The sequence below is a fragment of the Ilyonectria robusta genome, assembly GCF_021365365.1.
Source record: "Ilyonectria robusta strain PMI_751 chromosome Unknown BGZ61scaffold_7, whole genome shotgun sequence".
NCBI classification, from domain to species: Eukaryota; Fungi; Ascomycota; class Sordariomycetes; order Hypocreales; family Nectriaceae; genus Ilyonectria; species Ilyonectria robusta.
Window position 1 is genome coordinate 791,099 of NW_025764441.1, and position 20,567 is coordinate 811,665.

Consider the following 20,567-nt stretch of genomic DNA (forward strand, 5'->3'; position numbering starts at 1 on the left):
TTCGGCCGTGTTGGGTGGGCTGATACTGCAACTGTCACAGTCGCGGCCGCAAGTAAATAAAAAAACAGGGCTCTGCATCGTTCCGCCGCAGCTTGACCCTCTCCGCCCACGTGGGAGAGCGTGTTGCCTCCCGCGAGACCCTCTCCCTCGCCCCGGGTGAGGCCATATGCATGTCTTAGTTGGGATTGGGAGGGGCCTTCTCTCCATCCTAACCTCGTCACTGCAGTGGCTTGCGCCACTGGATATCCATCTCGTTTGTACGGCCAAGCTTGGATGTCGGTTGGGTTGGCGGCGTATGGAGTAGCAGCGCCGAGGTGACGATGCTGCAGCGTGGCTGGCGCAGGTGAGCCAGATGGGTGTCTAGTACATGCGGTGACCGCCTTGGAATGATTCCATCCGCAAGCTTCCATCGAAGGCACTAGTGAGAGCACGGCATCCGTAGCACTCGGTCAGAGACTGTGTGGAGTCCCCACGCGTCGGCCGACTCTTCGTCCCATTCGAAGGGATCGAGACTGGCGTAGAAGCCTCTAGCCCGCCCCAGTTACCACGAGCCCAAGGCCCGTTCTCGTGTTTGTCTCATGTGTTGGCCCGCAATTCAGCAGAGTTCAGCTTCTCGTGCCTTAAGCCATGGATCCAGACCTAGCTCAACATATGCGAGCAGCTGGAATTCGGCATCGTCTCTCGGCACCGCGCGGCTGTTGCTTCTGACTCGAGTCAATTGGCCTCTATTGTCTTTCTGGCGGTGTCGTTGGGTCTGCTTGCAGTTGGGCATTTGAACAAGTGGTGTTATTCACACGCACCCGTATTGCTTTTGGACGCATCGGAATTGCCGTTTGTATAAGCGCCACTTGATACTGTATCCCGCTCGATTCAGCATCACTAGATGCAGTCGCATATTAAGGGTATTTATATCAACTGTCTTGGGGTTAAGGTCTGAGGGCTTCTTTGACTTTATGTAGAGAAAATAAGGAATATGTTATTGTACAGCATCTTTGCGTTATTACGTGCCGAGTAAAGTAATTGGATTTTCTTACATCACCCTGCGTGCAAAGGCCTGCGCTCGGGTTGCAATACCTTTCGTAACGAGTCACTTACATGAGGAACAGTGCTAACAAGGCCAAATACTCCAATCAATATTTTCAAGGATAGTAAATAAGCAGATTTTATTAGTTATTATTGTTGCAGTAATTTCCAAGGGTATTCTGTGTGCAGAACTGGCGGGTATCCTGCTCCCGTTCAAACGAGGGTATCTCAAATCCATCTTCAACATTGCGCAATTAGAATCCAACGAGCGAGCCATTTCCATCATTCCAGCATTTCAGCATCCGACGGTATCATCATTCTCCTCTCACTCTCCTCCAGCTTGTCTGACATATTGTCCGTCATCCTGGACTGGGTTCATTCGTCCTTGGGTGCAACACCGGGCTGTGTCGTCGCTGGCGCACTCGTGCCCGGCGCACTTGTAGCCGGTGCACTCGTAGCCGGTGCGGGTGCCTTCTCGGGGAACACGCCGTCCCGACCAGCGACACGGCCGTACTGCGTAAAGTGCAGGTTCAAATTGCCATAGTCCCACTTGCGGGAGAGGAACAGGAACACAAACGCGAGGCCGGGAATCATGAGGACATCAAGGATACCAAAGTAGACGAGACTCTTGGTGACGCTAATAGTGTTGCCGCCGTCCGAGACGGCAAAGGCGATGGGGTACAGCAACCACAGCAGGTTGAGCCAGCCGGCCATCAAGACGTAGTCGCGGCGGACATTCACGCGGGTCGCGGACGTGAGGCCGATCCAGAGGGTTTGCATGGCGAGGAGCAGCCAGGCGACGGTGCCAAAGGCGTAGAAACCCCATTTGTACGAGGTAGCGACGTATGCGGAACAGAGATAGGTGATGATCCTTTCACGAAATGTCAGCAATTCCACTCTGCACTCTTCACCTGCTCACGATGCTCCAGACGGGATACACATACCAAGTCCAAGCAAGGGCAACATTGAAGAAAATGGTCGCCCAGCTTACACCACTGAGCAATCCAAGCGCAATGATGACAACGGGAAACGAGACAACCCAGTTGATGTACTTGACAAAGAAGACCTGGTACGTGGCGGCATCGTCTCTGTTTAGGGACGTCACGACAACAGAAAAACCGAGGTCCGATGCCATGGCGAAGTAGGCGACAGCACCGACCAGCAGCGCAATGGTGAAGAGGTAATGGAAGATCTTCTCGCCATGACGCGGCTTGAGGCTGAGGGCGAAGTAGCCAAGCTAGTTCCGTGTAAGTCAACTTGGACATGAGAGCTGATGGGGTTGCACGTACGAAGCAGACGGTGTAGATGGCCGTCACGGCCCAAAGCCAGTCGGAACCTCCCGTGGACAGGTGGCTGTCGCCTGCCGGCGGGTTGACGTCGAGAACGTCGTTGCGTATGTAGATGACTGGCATGGCGACGGCGGATATGTCTTCAGTTTGCAGTGTGATGGCGGGCTAGATCGAGTACAACTCGAGATTATATCGGCCACTGAGGGTTTACAGTTGATGGTGCATATAACAAGCCACCACGGTGATTGAGGGGGCGAGAAACATGAGAATACCGCACCACGGTCGTCTCTTACATAGTCTTATATAGAAGCCCTTGCTCATACCTTCGTCATTCGCATGCTCCGATCACACTCCCCTGCCAGGAGCTTTCACTCCTCTGGCCTCACAAGTGCATAAGCTGTTGACTTCCACCAACGCCGATTGGGCAAAACCCTGGAGGGGAGAAGTAGGATGGGCAACATCTCGTGACAGCCGTGCGAGAAAGTGTTGATGCGGCTTGGTGGTTGGACAGCCGGCGTCGATGACGTGAAAGACATCACAACGACGCGCGAGTACCGATACAAGGGCTTTGTCTCATCCCGGTCGATGCTATAACACCTTGACGCAGACCATTTGTCAGCCCAATGTCCCGCGGAACCATCACACCGCCAGCAGTGACGAACAATCCTTTAGGGTAGGTAGGCATACAGTGAAGCTTAACCTGCGCACTGAGACAAGTACCGCGACATATCACAACACCATGACCACAACCATCGATTATCGCAAAGACCCGGCAAGCTCGGGATTTGGCAGCCCCCCACCAGCCCTGCCGGCAGATGCAGGATCTTTTTTTCTGTCCAATGCGACGTCAAGTCCCAGCACCGACCAAAGCCGTCCGTCGACTCACCATGTTGTCATGCCACTTGAGCTCCGTAAGTTCCGGCCCGGGCGTCATGGGGTTGCGCTCAAGGGGACGAAATCGTCTGCGATGGGCTGTAAAATGAATCGGATGCGAATATAGCCAGGATCATGGCGGGAGATCCCTGACGTCGGTGTGATTTCATAAAGACCTTGCATATTGCAAAGTGATGATGAGATGTGGTTACCGATATCGGTTTACTGTAGGGTAGCATCAACATCACCACCTCTCAGTCCCCTACCGTCTTGCTCCTCTGCTCGAAGTTGAAGGGGGGGATATCTTAGGCCTGAAGCCTACACTCCTTCCTAAATCCAAGATACTAAGCACATAGGGGAAAAAAAACCTAACCGTGAGGAATTAGTACTAAGAATTAGTATCAAGGGTCCTTTCCACACTTGTGTGTGTGAACAGTCCTACTATTCCCCACGTTGCATGCAGAAACGACCATACATCGTCAAGTACTGGTTCACGTTGTACGAATACGCCCTCCACATCAACTAGATCGATCGCCAACCAGCTACCTTAGTCCCACTCAAGGCAGTCACGAGTTCCACCAAACTCAGCACTACCCATGTTCCGAAATCGCGAGCCTCCCTGTCCGGTAGTAGAGTTAACATCCAGGATGACATCATGAGATTAATGCTAGTGCCGTAGCATGCTTGATGATTCCATGTCATGAGAAATTACAACGTAAAAGTATGGATACACGTCCTGCTCCTGTTCAGACCCGGACTGTAACGCTTTTGTGGCCTCTTTTCCTTGTATAAAATACACAACCTTCGCGTAGACGGTGATATCCCCATCGCTCAGCTAGTAAGTGGCCTGTTGTATCTGCCACACTGCCGTCTTTGCCCGTTCACGCACATCTAGGTCCCCATCCTGGTGCTTCAGCGTCTCCATCTTGGTGTGGAACCCCAATTTTCTCAGCTCCTGTGCCCTCTGCGCGCAAGACTGGGCCTCGCCATCGTCCTCCTGCCATGTCAAGTTGATAATCAGGTGGCAGAGCGCCACCCGCACTTCCCGATCCTTGCTGCTAGCCTGCTGCGCCAAGAGCTTCAGCAGTTCCGTCTGTGCAATAACCAATTGCCGATGTCGCGGGATGCTCGCCGCCATGTGGACCAGGATGTAGATGACCGCCATGATGATCTTAGCCTGTGGGTGGAGCACCCGGGTTTCTCGGCCGGCCACCGGAGTTCGGCGGGAGAATGGGTGGAGCACCTTGGCCCGGAGTTTGGATGCCAGAATCTCAAACATGCGATCCTGTCCGAGCTCATTAAACAGATGGTCAACCATCTCGGCAGTTTCGCTAGTCGTCTCCGACGCTAATCCGGCCTCTGGTCTCCCAATCAGGTTTTGGATGAAATTGAGACCCTGTTCTTGGATCGCCAAATCATCGTTTCGTGCCCTTCGCACGGGGTTCAGTTCTGACTCTCGAACCGCAGCAAGCTTGTCCTCTGCCTGGCGTAGCTTGGTTGACCGCGAAGAGTCCAATTCCCGCACGAGTCCATTCGACGCATAGAGCCATCGATGCGGTACGTCGGATGGCTCCATCTCGATATCGTCATCCATGTCTATGCCAGAGGTTTCCCTCTCCTGGCCCATGTGTAGCGTCGAGTCCTCTGTGTCATCGCAAATGAGCTGTACCAAGTACTCGGTTCCCAGCTTTTCCAGACAAGCCTTCTTGAGCTCAGGGCCTACGGCATCAACGAAATGCTTCAGGGCCCAGAGTGCATTGAGACGAAGTGCTGGGTTGTCGGAATGAGCATGCTCGCATAGGACTTTCATGACGCCGTTTTCAGTTAGGAGCTAAGATAGTTAGTAACGCTGCAACGCACTTAGAAGGCCGTATTTAACTCACCTCCCGGACAGGGCTCACCTCGACGACGAGGTTGATGATGGTCGCCGTGGCAGCAATCTGGATATTGACGTCGGGATGTTTCATGAACCGGAAAACAGGCAAAGCAACACCATGATCAACCAGGGCAGTCCGCAGGGTGCTGACTGAACGCGACAGCATTCTGACAACATGGCACCCGGCGATTATTACACCTGCAGGGTTGGCGCCATATCCTGCCGTGGCGGTCTGCCTGGGGGCATGGTCGGTTGTCTTGTCGGTCCGCTCTTTGATAGACTTGGGTTTCCTTGGGAATTCTGACAGAGACTCCACGACGTATGAAACAATTTCTTCCGCCAGGAATGCCTTCCTGTAGTCCTCACTCCCTCCTGCAAGCGCCGCAATTGCCTTGAGGGTGCCCTCGCGCACCTTGAGCCGATGAATGAGCAGGCTGTTCTGGCCATCCTCGCCGAGTTGTGTAAGAGGGGTGGAGTCCTCAACGTCCATCTCGGTGTCGGGAAGTGGCGACCAGTACCGCGGTTGGGTTGTGTTCTGAACCGGGGTATATGCGTGTTTCAAGAGCTTGCTCAGGACCTTGACGGCGTCGCAGTCATACGCTGACTTTTGAAGATAGTCGCTATCCACAACCATGCGGGCCAAAACTACGGGTGCTTGCTCGAGAATTGTGCGCTTGGTGCTATCGAGCTCGTCCACATCTGAGGCGTCCTTGTCGTTCTTGGCAACCATGTCAACGAGCAACGGCACCACAAGGAGCCCAAGTGTTGTCTCTCTGAGAGACTTGCTTCCTACCCCACACTTGATCAATGCAGCAAGGATAGAAGAGGCGAGTAGTCGTTCGTACTCATCCGAAGACCTCACAAGATACACAAGCCAGGGGACGAAGGGACTTTCGACCTCTGCTGAGTCCCCGTCAAGGTTAGCGCCAGCTGGCTGAGGGCGTGGGGAATCCCATATTGCTGAAGAGCTAAACTTGCTGAGAGATGACCGGCTTGAAGACTGGGAATCTGATACCACACCAGAGGCGTATGGAGACGTGGACAATGGCCTCGATATATTGATTGGTAGGATGTACTCCATCGCAGTCAATGGTTGCTGGCGCGGGTTCCCAAACCCAGGGTATTCTTGATCCTGCTTGGACTCTGCGGTCTCGCCCGTTCGCTCGAACTTGATGGGAGGGAAGACGGCGAGGATCGAAGGAGAATTTGCGAGTCGATGAGTGCGGTATTTGGAGTCTCCGATAATCGCTGCGATGGCCTCGAGTATTGGCCTGAGCCTTAGGCTTTTGGGTGCGGGCTCCGGGAAGGCTTCGAAGAGGCCCTCGAAGTTTGCTACCACATCGGCACCAGGAACTACATGACCTCGGGCAACAGCAACGCTGGCTAACCGTGTTGCAAGAGCATCCAGAATGCCCGCCGTTGCCAAAGCATGCTGGTGTCGGTCCTCTCGGCACAGGCGAGATATCAGGCCGGCTGCAAGTGGTACCTGAGACTGAAGGAGGTGGTTTGTGGAGGAAATTGATAGCATAGCACCGAATGATTCGAGGTATTGTGTCGAGAAAATGGCATCTGCAAGCGACTCGAGGTCAAATGGCGATGACGCAGGGGCCAAGGCAGAGGCATCTGCGATGTCCGTCAACGCCCTGAGTGCCGCGACAACCAGGTGGGGAGCATTCGTGAAGGGAGAGATGTTGGCCAGAAGCGCAGGGAGCGCCCTCGCTGCGTGGAGGGGAGCGAGGAAAGCAGGTCCTCCTGTTATATTGTGTTAGTCCATGTGATAAAAGGCTATTGGAGATGCATCGCGACGGATGAAGCTGTACCATGTGCAAAGCAAGCAACCAGCTGAAGGGCTTGTAGCCTTACGCTCTCCTCCTCCGACAGATGTCGTTGCACCTGAGGGAAACGTGCATCCTTGCCGTTTGGCTTCGCTGGTGACCTAGCCGTGGCGAGTGTCCTGACGATGGGATCAAGGACGCCCAAGCTGATCCATAGCTCCTTCTTCTGAATATGACCAACTATTTCATTCTTGAGAGCTCGCAGGGCGGCGGCTTGCTCGGGCAACGTTCGGGCGCTTCGGAGCTGGGAAAGTATCGGAGGGCTTTGCGGGCGAGCCATGAAGACTGGAGGTGTGGTGGAGGCGATATAGAGCCGGGTTGTGGATGGGTGAGGGTAGCTGTGATGGTGGTTCGACGTAGTCAGGGTAGATAGATGGATGGAAGCCTGGTGGTGTTCGTATCAGCGCCAAGTCCAATGCGCCAGCCAGTCGAGCTTAGGCAAACACCAGAAGAAGCAGAACACACCCAAATACAATAGGGCGAGCGAAAGAAGCGATGGCGGGAGCCGTGATGGAGTTCAAACAATTAACGATGCAGTGTAATGGGGTCATCTGGAGACGCGGCGTTACAGGGCGATCACGTCAAGATTTGGCGGCTCCGAGGAGCGGCATGGCACGTGTCTGGCTTATCGGCCTCGCACCACCCGATAAGCCGATGAGCTGCTGGAAGTGGGAGCATTGGAGCATGACACCTGTGAACACCCGACGGCAGGGCTTGCGATTGCAGGGCTTGAGCAGGGCTGTCATGAGCCGCCACGGTGGACTCACATTGGTCTGACGACAACTAGAGGGTTGTCATGATCATTTTTGTGCTTTGTATAGTTGGCAGGTCGTCTCATGACTTTTTTCCCTCCCTGGGTTCTATTGACCCACGGTCATGGCCATGGATGGGCTTCGCAGCGCGGTGAGACGTGTAAGGGTTTAGCCGCGTCCAGGGTCTACAGTTAAGTTTTCTCACTGCGCAAGGGCGACCAGTCGTTCCACTTTTTGACATCCATGACCATGTACGAAGGCCGGCGCAGGAAGTTTTGACAACTTTACACAATACAGTATGCGATGGATCAAGGGAGACAAAAGAGCATTGGCGAAGCTCTCCCCTAAAGAAAACGAAATGGACAAATACCTCACTGTTATATACTGTACTCCGCAAGATACTTTAGGCCAGTACCTATCTAAAACCTCATTTCAGGAGAATAAGAACTAAACTTCAGTACATGACTGAGGTACTAAATAAGAAGGGTCCAAGGGGCTTATTCTTACTACGCCAGCCCTCGTATCGGCTTTCGGGACAGAAGACGAAGCTGGGCGGTCTGTGTGTCTATGCGGCAACTCAGCAGCTAGCAGGGCGACAGACTTCTGGAAGCAATGCAGGCTTCCTTGACCCAGTCTTTCCGGAACAGGGCTGTCATCCAGGCACGTCGTACTCCGTATTACCGTTCTTACAAAACAATGATCGGCTCTTGTCATGGATGCTCGAGTATCAAGCAAGCTCTATCCCTGAATGCTCCATTAACGGATGGGTAATGAGTCTCCATTGACCACCAGCAAAATGAGCCAAGAATTCAGGGTCCCGTGACCCCAGTGCCTGGCCCTGCTAGCTGGCCCCTCATGTACGCCGACGATGCCGCCTCTGACAGCCCGCCTGCCATCCACGTTGCGCATCGACTGGCCCTCGACGATCCAACAGAGCCAGAACCAGAACCAGACCAGGCTGGGCGAACTTGGAGCCGTTGCGCCTCGTTGGTTCTCTCCGGGGACGATTGTCTGGGGTAAGGAGATACGAGATAGAGGATTGAGAATTGGCCGCCCGGAGCGCCGTTCGCTGTTCGCTGTTCTCTCTTGTCAGTCGCCCTCGGTTCGTCGTTTCGCAGCGCCAGCAAGGGGGAAAAACTAGACATCGCAGGATGTACCACGCAACGCTTACACCACCAAACCCGCTTCTCTCCCCCTCCGATTGCGCGCAACGGCCCCGGAGCCCCCTGAAAGCCCCAACGAAGGGCCTCTAGCTCTGGCTCTTCTTCTTACTGACCACAAGACTGCCGCGCCTGGCCTGCCAAGAACCCCAGGTCGTGTTAGGCAACTAACGCCTAAACGCTGTTTGGTCATCGCGCCGTCTTGCCGGAAAAGGGCGGTCCGGCATGCCCGCCCATTCCCACCACATCCAAACTCTACGAGCCTTTTGCGCGCGTCTGACTACAGCCACGCACCAGAGCACCACACCACCACGAGGCACGGCCGCACCGCACGGCGCTTGATCTGTTAGCCTGGTCTTGCTCGGTGAACGTTCTCGTCCATAGCGCTTCTCTTCCCAATGTCGTACTCCGAATCGCGCCCGCATGAAACCGACCAAGTCATGATCTAGTAGTTCAAGTCTCCATCCATCGATCAGCCAGTTGTCAGTCAGTCGAGTCCCAACTCCGTCGCAATCACCACCGCCGCCCGCAATCTCTCAACTGCAAAAACCCCGACTCAACTCCATCCTGCTCACATCACTCGCACGCACCCAACTCCCCGACCTGACGATGCGCCGCAGACCATGCTGAAGACGTCACCGATCCTCTCAACCTCCGCCAATGCCTCGCCGACCACATTCCGCTATGCGCATCACTCTCCTCAACACTCCCCCAAACCTGCCGCGATCGGGCGACGACATTCATCACGGTCAGACCCGTGTGTCGCCGACCCTATGAACTCGTCACCACACCAGCGCCCGCGGCAGTACGTCGCCAATGACACTGGCGCCCAAGGGCCGGCCATGGATTTACACAGACGTTCGTCCTCGTCGCTCTCACAAAAACCTCTCGCGCAAACCACAAAATCCCCTCGTCGTCCGTCTACGGCGAACACCCCTGCCGCTGCCCCTCAACCACCCCAACCCCAGGCCCTGAGCGAGAGTCAGGTACCACAAAGCGGGGTGTCGCCTGTCAAACGACGAAGCTCGCCGCCGCAACCTTCCGCCCAAGCTCCGAATGCTTCGGGATCGCCATCACAGCAGACATCGAAGCGACCAAAACCCGATTCGCCACCTCCAAAAATTCTGCCACAGCAATATGAGTTCTGTCCTGTAGAGGACATGGTTGAATTGATTGCGCACATGCTGGGCGAGTTGATAGCGACTAATGATGCGATACGGAGTTCAAATGGCGGCTTGACACGCTTTCACTCAAGGTACGGCTTGACCGACGCCTGCTTTTGTCGCTGGACCGAACTGACAATGACCCCAGAACTGCCCCAGGCATATCCGTACGCGATTATTTACACCGCCTGGCCAGGCATGCTACCCTGATCCCACCGCTCCTGCTTGCAATGGTCTACTACATTGACCGACTGTGCGCACTTTACCCGGAATTCACTATAAACACCCTGACAGTTCACCGATTCCTCATCACCGCTGCCACTGTCGCCGCCAAGGGATTATCTGATTCCTTCTGGAACAACACCACATACGCGCGAGTAGGCGGAGTACGATTGGCCGAGCTTAAATTATTAGAACTCGAGTTTCTCTACCGAGTTGACTGGAAGATTGTCCCAAACCCAGAGGTCCTGGTGGCCTATTACAAGGGCTTGGTCGAACGTACCCCAGGGTATGCACTAGACGCCGAAGAATCAGACGGCGACGAGGACGGGGAGGAGACTCGAGAGGCACATAATCAAGACGGAGAACACCAAGAAACATGATACCCCTTGGACCTAACGATGATGGTACATTAGATGTGGCCTGATGGGCCCAAGGTACGGTCTGCTAGTAGACTACTACTGGCTATCCCGGCAAGACTCGAAGAGAGCGGATACTACCATGAGGGACCGCGGTGGATCTTGCATGACAGCACATAACCGGCGTCTGGAACTGGGATGATTTTGATTTGATTTGGACAGCATCATAGGGTAGAGCGAGGGAGCATCTGTACACACAAACACGGGAGGCAGAACTACTTAGACTCACGCATCGGATAAGATTTGACGTCTATTTGAAATTGAGAACAATTTATCCCCGTCAGAGCGCATGTTCCATCGTTCTGTAGAACTGGCTGTAGAACTGGCTGGAGTCGAGGTGTTGAGGTCCTGAAGTTTAGCCGAAATATTACCGCAGTAGAGCTCCATGCCCAGGTGTCGTCTTCCATTATCGACGTTGCGACCTGTCCAACCTCATAACACCCACGAGTAAAAACCACGGAGGTCAATCCGGCAGCGTTTCACAATGAGGTTCACGACCCTCATATCCAGCCTTTGCGCAGCGGCGCTTGTCGCTGCCGACCAGCGCACCGCCCAAATTTACATCCAGCCCATCCACGCCTCAACACCCGACCCCCAGCCGCTCGCTGAAGTCGCCTACGACCCGGCGGCCGCCTCCTCATCGCAAGTCATATCCTACGAAGCCCCCGAGCTACCCGAGGGCGCGTCCCTCGTGCGCATCGGCCTGTACGACACCAAGTCGGGGCGGTGGATCTCCGGCACGACGGCGGCGAGCGTGGACAACTTCGACAAGGGCTACGCACCCAACATCCTACTGTCGGTGGATGAGGAGGGCGAGGTGCGCAGCGCAGCGTACAAGGGCGTGCAGATTGACGCGGGCCAGACGCGCGACTTTGGGCCCAAGGTGGTGGTGTTGACGGCGACTAAGGGGAAGCAGCCGGAGCTGAACAAGCCGGTGGTGCTGTCGCCCGAGGGGAAGAAGGTGGGAGAGGAGCCGGAGAAGACACTCCTGCAGAAGTAAGTACAGAAACGTTCATTCTAGAGATCCATGCTAACGACGATACAGGTACTGGTGGGTTCTTGGTCTTGTCGTGGTTATGACGATGGCCGGAGGCGGCGACAAATAGACATGCATTTCCAAACTGCTTTAATCAAATAACGCCGAGATTACAATTCTCTCATTGCCAAACTGGGAGGCGGCAGCTCTCTGCATTCTTCATTGCCCATGCAGCGGTGAACGAGCGGTCGTAGGTCCGCGGCCCGGGCCCCAGAGGGTGAATGGAGTTGAGCTTCAGATGCTGAGCCACCCAGCCTGATGCATCTCGCAAGCCCTAATCAAACGATGTCTAATTTGACCTTGAGACACACATCCTTGCCTCCAATAACAGTGCCCTCCAGCTCGTTCCCGGATACTCCTATTGTAACCGATTCTGCTCACGTGCTTGTGCATGTGATTAAGAAAAGCAAGTGCTCACATAGCGCTAGCTCAAATCGGGACTAGAGCGGTTGCTATGAGAAGATCGGCTGGGCGTCGCATGCGCCTTCTTTAAAAGCTGGTCGCAAGCGCCAGTCCCCGAGTCCACCTGGAGCTCACCCCCATTTCAAGTGCATCTTCACTCTCACTCTTGCATAAACCATCTCCCAATTCTTCTCTCCGCAAAACCCCACAACTTCGTTCCTCGAATACTTCCCCACCGCAAGTCTTCTACACACCGTTAAGATGGCTGACAACGGCACCACCATCCCTCAGTCCAACGAGGACGCCTTTGCTGAGAGCAAGGGCAAGGGCAAGGCTGTTGCCGACTTCCCTGCCGAGGACGCTGCCATGGACGAGGATGACGACGATGAGGATGACGATGATGAGGATGAGGAGGTTAGTTGAACCCCCGCTATGGCGTTTGCGCAGTTGCTAATATAAGACCTTTAGGTTCCTGAGCCCGGTATGCGCCTCTCGGCATCTCTTAGACTTGGACCTATGCTAACCACGTATGCGCAGAGGAGGACGGCATGGAGGAGATTGACCTGAACAATATTGTTGATGGCGGACGCCGCACCCGTGGTCAGACCATCGACTTCGCCAAGGCCGCTGAGGAGCACCCCGAGGACGACTACGACGAGGAGGAGGACGAGGACTTCCAGCCCCCGGATGAGGATGTCAAGATGTCCGACTAAACAGGGTCAGATGGAATTGACGATAGCAGGCATGCGTATGCAGTTTGATGGATGAAGGAATGGCATTATGAACCGGTAACAAAAGCATGGGGATGCAATGGATATGCTGGTTTGCTTGGATCCAGGATTAGGATCTAGGCGGATACCCCAGACACGTGGATATCATCAACCACCTCTAGGACTATCTGCTTTGCATGGTACTTTAGCTTGGTATCTATAATATGCAACGAGCAATTGAAAGGCATACACAACAGATGCAAGCCCCTCGGTTCTATTACAAGTAGCCTGACGAATGACCATGAACGTAGTGGCGTGCAAGCAGTGTGAGTGCCGTGCACGACTGTGAATGGATGCAACCCCGCGACAGCTTAGTGCTGCCGTTTCGAGCATCATGCTCCCTGCAGCACATCTCAGCGGTCTCATGCTCGCACAACGGAGTCGCTCAGGCCAACGCACGTCTCCCACCCCGACGCTGCGGACTCGGCACATTGAAAAATGCGCAGAGTTCTAGTCAGTGCCATGTCGATTTCGTCCATCAAAACCGGGTGGCGTTGGCCTCGATGCCATTGGACCGGCGAAGGCACGGCCAGTATGAACACTGCACGACTGCAAGGTACCTCTGGACACGAGGCGGTAAGGCGGTAAGACAGGTACCTCGGCTGCTGTGGCCACCGGGACACCCCTCCCGGAGCGCACCTCCCCCCTAATAAAATGGATAATGGCGGCCCATCAGAACGCTGAGCGAACACCTAGCCTGTTCGGAAAACGACAGGGTTTCGTGTCTATTCCTATCTTGCCTATCCCAACCCAAACCTCCAGATTCGCGAGCCCCCTCGAAATTTTGCTCATCTTCTTCCGTTCCTATTCTCTTGCTCTTCCCTGGTCCGGTCCAGCCATCTCCCATCGTCTCACTCTGACCAACACGTTTCCCGCCCGGCCATGGCGCAAAGGTACGTCCTCTAGCGCATCCGTCTCCCCTCCTGTACGTCACCGACCAGCGACTAACCACCACGGCGATCAACAGGTTCGGCGCGTCGTCTCTGCACCAGCGCGACTCGCGCAGTGCGCTCTTCGACGGCTACACGGGGGACGGGGCCCGGCGACCCGTCAGCGCGAGCCCGAGTCGCGGGTATGGATACGGGGGTTACGGGGCGCCGGCGAGCAATGGCGGCCTCGACGCCAACGGTGGCAAGGGCTTTCGGCCGGCGACGCCAAACCGCAGGGGCCAGTATAGCGATGCGGTTCTGAACGAGCTGGAGAGCCAGAACGATGCGCAGGTGGAGGGCATCCTCGGCAAAGTCAAGATCTTGAAGACTGTGAGTTTGCCCCTTGTCGTCACCTACCACACAACACAACCGGCCACTACCAGAAGAACCACTTGCGACGACATGGGGTTCTGGTACCGCTGGACATGCGAAAGAGGATAAGGACTGACCATATGCAATACAGATGACGGTTGCTATCGGCGACGAAATTCGCGACTCCTCCGCCCTTGCCGAGAAGATGAACGACTCCTTCGACTCGACCCGTCTACGCCTCCGTGGCACCATGAACCGCATGTTGCTGATGGCTGAGCGCACTGGTGTGAGCTGGAAAGTCTGGATTGCTTTCTTTTCCGCTGTCATCATGCTCTTCATGTACGTCTGGCTATTTTAAACTGCACAACCATCATGACACGCAACACACACGCTTCGACGCACTCGAGACGACCGCGGGAGATCTAGCATCACCTCGGCGAATTACCGAAACGAGACAAAAGAGGAACGCGGCCTAGATGAATGGACAGGACCATCCTAAAGTGGAGCGGACGCCTCGGCAGAGACGGAAAGACGACAGCTGGCATTTATGGATGCATTCTCGGACGGCGTTGTTGGTACGGGAGTTTTGACGATTTTTCAACCGCCTTTTGCATCATGGTAATACGGGATCAAGGGCTGCGCCCTTGGAGGAAAAGCACGACAACGACGTTCTGTCACCGTACAAAGATTGTAATATTAGGATTACCCGCCACAGCGCATGTTATGTTTGGCATTTGTTTCTTCGATATAAAGGACAGACAAGGGTTTGAAGACTTTATTTATATTAATAACTGGGAAAGACATGTGGACCTCTTTCTAAGTTTGATCTTTGATATGTGCAACCTGCGCTTCAGGCCATCCGTTACGGACGAGGCGTAAAGAACTAGATGCTAACTTGATATGAAGGGCCCTTGACGGAATCTATAGAGATGTAGCTGTTGGGGGGATTCTCTCTTAGTTTCAGAGGCTTGCCTTTTTGGTTGACTACTTTCGCATCTTTTCTTGGATGTTACTTGCACGTACAAGTATTATATAGCTTGAAGGAGTGCATCACCTTGAATAATATACCCACACCGGGTTCATGTGTATGTATGAGTCTTGGATGTCAATAAGGGGAAGGGATTATCGAGAAAATAAGAGAAGAAATGAAAAATAAACACTGTGGGGCTTATTACTGTATAAGAATTATAGATATTATTGTCTAAGGGTTATGGCTTTTGCGGTCTAAGGATCATGGTTATTACGGCCTAAGGATTATATATATTTATTTATTTATTTAGTATACGCTATTTTACCTATATCTAGGCCTATAGAACTCCTTCACCTAATTCAGAGAGGAAAAACCTTCTAGCTATCTAGCTATAGGATAAAAACCTCGCTGCGATTTCGCTCTGCTACCTCAGAGGGCTCGTTGTTGTCATCAGGTCTGTACTGGTAATCTCGTCACCAGCCTTGTCCAGGTTGCATGATATGCATTTGCCCGTCTTCCGGTCTCGGCTGCCTCTGGGTCGTAGAGGAGCCGTCGGGGGTTTACACGCGGGTTCGCAGCGACCGGTGCTGCGATCCGCCTTCGGATTATATATATTACTGTCTAAGGGTTATGATTATTGCCGTCTAAGCATCATGGTTATTACTGTCTAAGGATTATGAGTGTTTTTTTAGGAGTGATTCTGACTACCTTGGTAGCTGATATTTGCAAACTTAATTTTGAATTAGGTAGCTGGGGAATTGACCTTGCTGCTGCCCTAAAATTCTACGCTGCCTAAATGTGCTGCTACATAGCAATAAGATGGTTTCGAAAGTTGGAGTCGAAGGCCAGGATAAAATTGCTGAGCGGGTTGAGACGGTTGGCTATCGGGCCTGGTGACCAACCACGTAGAACTTGGCCTGAGTAGTCGGCGATGCGAAGGAACACTTCTACTGCACTCCTGTTGCAGCGCAAGATACGTCTCCTCTTTGCGCCTCATCCCGTACTATATCACTTCGGGCCATCTCCCATGACTAAACCCACCTCGAGATATGGCCTGGTAGTGATGGGTGGGATGAGCTCCTCTCTGATAAGGAGGAAGAGGAAAGCGCGGATGATAAACAGGGAGCCAAAACTGCTGGCGATAGTGAACCACTGCTACTTGCTTGGGAGAAAGCGACAAACGGAAATCACCGAGGCCTGTAAAACCAGTACCACTATCAACAAGACTGTAGCTGAGCGCGTTACTGCTACAGTCGTTCCTAATGATCCGGCTGGGCAGCTGGCTTCGAACCCCTTGTCTGTACCCCGGTAAAGAGCCTTGTTAATGTGGTTACTGTCCAGCATTACTTGATAGAAAAGTCGCAGAATGTCGACTGCATCGGCCATGATCTACACTCTGGATGGACGGTACAGCATTACCGGAGGTGAATCCTCTTTTCTTCCATTCGACACCCACTCACGGATGAACTCTCTGTCAAAATTGCAGAGGAGCTGGAGGTAAGTTGGGCATTCGCGATCTCATCTTGGTATTCATCTCCTGGTAATTATCATAATGTTCGTTTCGATTTCAACAGCCTCCAGTCCCAAGGATGCGCTGTTTGGAGCCCGACACCATCCAGGCTACACGCTGCGTCTTGTGTTCCAGCGACAACGTTCGAAATAAGCGTGAGTTGAGGAAACTTAGGGTCGAGATTTCATTGTCAACTTCCCTAATTTAGTCGGTGCTGCATATTTGGACGTCTCAAAATGGGGATAAATTGGCATGTCTTTGTAAAACAAAAGAATATAAGAACAACGATATTCTTTAACCAACACTGTATTAATAATTATAGAAAACTGTTTATACAATATTTGGGCCATTTATATTTATTCTCTTAGCATATATGAGTACCTCCCTAGAATCTCTCGGTTTCTTCATACACACAACCTAGGCGAAGTCTTTGTTTCACCCATCTTGTTTGTACAACGAGAGCGAATAACAGCACTCCCGTATGAAAGACATGTGGATTGAATCCTTTAGTTTGTATTAATAACGAGGAAAACGTGGTATGGGTATATTGAACACTTTATGGGTGTCCTCCGGTCTATGTCGTACAGGTCATTACTAGCGGCCGCGGCGACCGGCAGGGCTACTTTCCATGAAGCTGCTGCCATCCTGGGAGAGGAGATTGCTTAGGTCCATGCTGGGACGGCCGATGCTCGAGCGGCCTTGGAGGGTTGGAGACTGCGGCGGTGCGAGGGCGGCAGAGCGAGGCGCGAAGCTAATGTCGGCATCATCCTCATCGTCGTCGTCCTGCTCTTCACTGCTACTCGTAAACTCGGCCTCGGAGTCGGTGTGCTCGTAGCCGCCGCTCTCAGCCTCGGGAATGTCGTCGTCAAGATCTGCGTCCATGTCTACGCCTAGACCGTCGTCGGTTCCCTCTTGGGCGAAGTCGTCCTCATCTAACATATGGCCCTGCTCTTCCTCTTCAATCTCCTCATCCCCACCGTACATCCCTTCCCCGTCGGGGTCTCCGCGAGCGAGAGCTTCTCGGAAGGCATCGTCGTTCATCCTCATGCGTGCAGCCATGAGGTCGTTTTGCCGCTCCTCTCTCAAAACCGACTCGTCTGCATCTTCCTCGGCCTCACCGCCCTCGTCCTCATCTAGATCCTCCTCATCCTCTTCTTCGTCATCGTCATCATCATCGTCGTGCAATCCAAACTCATCATCGGCATCTGGAATCTCATCGTCTAGGTCCTGGGCCCCATCCAATTGGACGTCATCCATCATTCCATTCTCCGGGTTGGCCTCTGCCTCCGCCTCCGCAAGTTCTTGGGCTAGCTGTTCCCGACGCATCGCTTCCTGGTGCTCTTCTTGTTCTCGTTTCTCCTCGCGCAGCTGATGTAGTGTCTTAGGAACACCAGGGGGCCTCAGCCAGCCGCTGCCGTAATTCTGGACATTCAGTCGTCTGCGTTGCATATACTGCTCGTCTGCAGCAAGGCGAGCGAGGGCTGAGCGCTCGAGAGCGTGGCCACGTTGGCGCGAGTGGTTGCTGCCATGATGGTGGCTGTGGGGGTCTCCGTGGTGATGGTTGTCGACAGGCCCTTGTGGAGTCAATGGGCTGCGAGAAGACCTATACCACAAGGAATGCGACTATATGAGTGTCAGATGACGCAACGGTGTGATGCGATACCCAAGGAACCATACATCTCGCGGGGTAAAATCTGGGAGTGTGGTGAACATTTGGCCAGCTCCAGCACGCGTTCAGCGGCAGACGCGTGGGTGCAGGTTGGTGGTTTCGAAATAGAGCACCAGGGTGCCATGAGGACAACAAGGTGCGGGGCAGGTCACGCGGTAGGCGCGGGGTCGCGCGTAATAGCCGCCAGCCAAGATGCGCCCCCTGTCAAAATGGCGACACTGAAAGCCCGTCATGATTTTGTCCAGAAACCTGTAATTCGAATGCCCGAGTCTCGCATTGGTCGAGGGGCGGAATGACTACGATGATGGGTCAGGACAGAGTTCTGGGTCTAGACCTTGGCTCCGAATGGGGGCAACCCCGTTGCAGCGGCTGGAGCGGCTCGGCGATCATATTCGTTTGCCGAACGGTGCTGGGCTGAGTCCTGAGTGCTACGTGCTGGGTGACGGGATGGTCTGCTGTTTCGCGGAAATGAAGCGAGGCAACGATCCGGCTTGTTGTCTCTGAAGTTGCACGTCTCCTCACCGCTTTGGGCCAAGCCCACGGAATTGTCGCCACCGCCGCGCAGGCCGTTTCCAAACGGCGGAAGAGTTATTCATTTCGTGAGGTAAGTGAAGGCGCTCAGTGGTGCTGCCTTGTCGCTCCTCTCCTGCCTCCTGCAGCCACGCTTCCGCTCATGCGCTAGGTCCTTCTGCAAACGGCCAGGGCCAGTTCTGTAGGTCGGGGTTAAGAGTAACGTTGAACGGTGGAGGATGTCGGGAGAATTCGGGATCGGCGGTCTCGGAGAATGCAGGCAACGACGCAGGCGGGCAGTCGGCCAGTGGGTGCCGCCGATGTCCGCGTAACGAGGGAACGGCGTTTCTTGCCGGAATTCAGATAGCGGCCGAGCTGCGGTCCTCAGTCGACTGAGTCTGCTCCGCACCTCCGTAACGTCCATGCAAATGCGATTTGATGTTAGCACCGCCGACCTCGGCCGCTCACAATTGCCCGAACTCAACCTCCTCCACTCTGGAAGGGCTCCGCTTGAGCAGCCGCTCCTTTCATATTTATAATGCCTCGACTTGATTTGCGCCTATCTAAACATTGAGCGGGCGCCGTTTCTGCAGAACGGAGGCGAGAGATAAGACCCTGGCAAGGCGCTAGGGAGAACGGGCAAGCAACTCACGGACAGCGGGAAAGAATGGACATGCTGTGGAGGATATGGGGCTCGGGAAGTTGTCATGATCCTCATCGTCATCCCCATGACATCCTATGGCGTCCCATGGCCAGCGGAGGGCGAACGCCGCCTGGGTCGAGTGATCGAGAGCTCGGTAGAACCATATATACGAACCTCGGGGCGGTAGGAACGAGATCCGGTTTAACGAGCCAGATGCCTGCCCAGAGGACAACATATATGCTAGGAGAGGTTTGGATTTATGACATGCCACACGTGGGTGTGTTTGGTAAGTAATTATCCGTCGGCTGGTGCACAACATACCTCCAAGCGGCCTGGGGCGTAGCAGGCATAGCCTGGTCAAGGGGACGCAACCCTCATCTCAACCCCATCTTTGATGGACGAATCGCCTTGTCGGTTCAAATTTCCCAAAGAAGTGACGTCTTCCTGCACAAGAACCTCGCAGGAGGTTGCAGGGCAGGGCAGCACCACGCCTGCGCAGGACTCCCGAGCCCGTGGTGAGACAGTGCGTGCATCTGTGCGATGGCGCAGACTAAATCCCACTAAATCCCACTAGACGATCTGCACCCTGGTTGCCGATGAGTCTCCGGCACGAGCTTCTTCCGTTTTAGTGTAGAAAGTCGCGAAGAGGCGGGCTAGGGCGGGACGGGCAGCGCTGGTTGGAGCGAGATAAGAGAAGCATCTTAACGCCAGGCCCGTGATTGGCCGTGCCCCCCAATTTTTTGATGTCCATGTTTTGACTGTGCGATAATGGTGTGAGATGGCAGACTTGTCCGACGTCAGTTTGGCCAACCTTCAAGGCCAAGCTGACAAGGAAAAACGCATTCTTGGTGAACCCTGGCTGGCCCGTCCAAGCTCTGCCTCTGGTTGGATCCCAAATCACACCAGTACGAGTGGCCTGCTCCTCACGCCAGCAACCTGAGGTGGATGCTCGGCTTGTTTGGCCTTTTTGGCCGAAGATCCGCCAGGTGAGGCGACGGCGAGGGATCCATTATGAGCTGCGGCACCGTGTCATCTGTTAATGGCGCTGTCCGCCGTCTCGATACCGTCAGAAACGCGGACGATGTGAGGGGAGAGTAAATCCAAGGACCAACACTGCGTCTGTAGCCCCGAACCCTGTTCCACGAGCAAAACCTAACCCGGCTGCGCTGTGCTTTCTTGATACCCTGGTGAAATGGAAGCTTTTTCG

General features: G+C 54.1%; 9 protein-coding genes across 9 annotated transcripts; 4 read left to right on the forward strand and 5 right to left on the reverse strand.

Moving 5' to 3' along the window:
* Nucleotides 1-1,136: 1,136 nt before the first annotated feature.
* On the reverse strand, nucleotides 1,137-2,599 carry BGZ61DRAFT_448938 (uncharacterized protein). The gene is made up of 3 exons (XM_046245533.1): nucleotides 2,313-2,599; nucleotides 1,968-2,260; nucleotides 1,137-1,894 (listed from the first exon to the last, which is right to left on the reverse strand). The coding sequence occupies exons 1-3, from the start codon at nucleotides 2,433-2,435 to the stop codon at nucleotides 1,399-1,401; spliced, it is 912 nt and encodes a 303-aa protein (XP_046106029.1). The 5' UTR covers nucleotides 2,436-2,599; the 3' UTR covers nucleotides 1,137-1,398.
* A 1-nt stretch (nucleotide 2,600) lies between these two features.
* Nucleotides 2,601-3,552, reverse strand: BGZ61DRAFT_448939 (uncharacterized protein). Its single transcript, XM_046245534.1, has 2 exons — nucleotides 3,199-3,552; nucleotides 2,601-3,144 (listed from the first exon to the last, which is right to left on the reverse strand). Exons 1-2 carry the CDS (start codon nucleotides 3,244-3,246, stop codon nucleotides 2,848-2,850), a joined length of 345 nt encoding a protein of 114 aa, XP_046106030.1. The 5' UTR covers nucleotides 3,247-3,552; the 3' UTR covers nucleotides 2,601-2,847.
* Nucleotides 3,553-3,637: 85 nt separating this feature from the next.
* Nucleotides 3,638-7,443, reverse strand: BGZ61DRAFT_417566 (armadillo repeat protein). The gene is made up of 3 exons (XM_046243409.1): nucleotides 6,882-7,443; nucleotides 5,069-6,813; nucleotides 3,638-5,016 (listed from the first exon to the last, which is right to left on the reverse strand). The coding sequence occupies exons 1-3, from the start codon at nucleotides 7,174-7,176 to the stop codon at nucleotides 4,021-4,023; spliced, it is 3,036 nt and encodes a 1,011-aa protein (XP_046106031.1). The 5' UTR covers nucleotides 7,177-7,443; the 3' UTR covers nucleotides 3,638-4,020.
* Nucleotides 7,444-9,431: 1,988 nt separating this feature from the next.
* On the forward strand, nucleotides 9,432-10,573 carry BGZ61DRAFT_349024 (cyclin-domain-containing protein; the record flags this gene model as incomplete). Its single annotated transcript, XM_046240115.1, has 2 exons — nucleotides 9,432-10,063; nucleotides 10,120-10,573. 2 exons carry the CDS (start codon nucleotides 9,432-9,434, stop codon nucleotides 10,571-10,573), a joined length of 1,086 nt encoding a protein of 361 aa, XP_046106032.1.
* A 317-nt stretch (nucleotides 10,574-10,890) lies between these two features.
* Nucleotides 10,891-12,107, forward strand: BGZ61DRAFT_448947 (uncharacterized protein). The gene is made up of 2 exons (XM_046245535.1): nucleotides 10,891-11,605; nucleotides 11,655-12,107. Exons 1-2 carry the CDS (start codon nucleotides 11,094-11,096, stop codon nucleotides 11,713-11,715), a joined length of 573 nt encoding a protein of 190 aa, XP_046106033.1. The 5' UTR covers nucleotides 10,891-11,093; the 3' UTR covers nucleotides 11,716-12,107.
* A 1-nt stretch (nucleotide 12,108) lies between these two features.
* BGZ61DRAFT_448949 (histone chaperone domain CHZ-domain-containing protein) lies at nucleotides 12,109-13,236 on the forward strand. The gene is made up of 3 exons (XM_046245536.1): nucleotides 12,109-12,461; nucleotides 12,516-12,528; nucleotides 12,585-13,236. The coding sequence occupies exons 1-3, from the start codon at nucleotides 12,309-12,311 to the stop codon at nucleotides 12,758-12,760; spliced, it is 342 nt and encodes a 113-aa protein (XP_046106034.1). The 5' UTR covers nucleotides 12,109-12,308; the 3' UTR covers nucleotides 12,761-13,236.
* A 254-nt stretch (nucleotides 13,237-13,490) lies between these two features.
* Nucleotides 13,491-14,869, forward strand: BGZ61DRAFT_448952 (SNARE domain-containing protein). The gene is made up of 3 exons (XM_046245537.1): nucleotides 13,491-13,710; nucleotides 13,785-14,076; nucleotides 14,210-14,869. The coding sequence occupies exons 1-3, from the start codon at nucleotides 13,700-13,702 to the stop codon at nucleotides 14,414-14,416; spliced, it is 510 nt and encodes a 169-aa protein (XP_046106035.1). The 5' UTR covers nucleotides 13,491-13,699; the 3' UTR covers nucleotides 14,417-14,869.
* Nucleotides 14,870-17,132: 2,263 nt separating this feature from the next.
* Nucleotides 17,133-18,251, reverse strand: BGZ61DRAFT_348668 (Apc15p protein-domain-containing protein; the record flags this gene model as incomplete). The annotated part of the gene is made up of 2 exons (XM_046240082.1): nucleotides 17,133-18,161; nucleotides 18,216-18,251. 2 exons carry the CDS (start codon nucleotides 18,249-18,251, stop codon nucleotides 17,133-17,135), a joined length of 1,065 nt encoding a protein of 354 aa, XP_046106036.1.
* Nucleotides 18,252-18,755: 504 nt separating this feature from the next.
* On the reverse strand, nucleotides 18,756-19,688 carry BGZ61DRAFT_210795 (uncharacterized protein). Its single transcript, XM_046238010.1, has 2 exons — nucleotides 19,370-19,688; nucleotides 18,756-19,276 (listed from the first exon to the last, which is right to left on the reverse strand). Exons 1-2 carry the CDS (start codon nucleotides 19,445-19,447, stop codon nucleotides 18,800-18,802), a joined length of 555 nt encoding a protein of 184 aa, XP_046106037.1. The 5' UTR covers nucleotides 19,448-19,688; the 3' UTR covers nucleotides 18,756-18,799.
* Nucleotides 19,689-20,567: the final 879 nt, after the last annotated feature.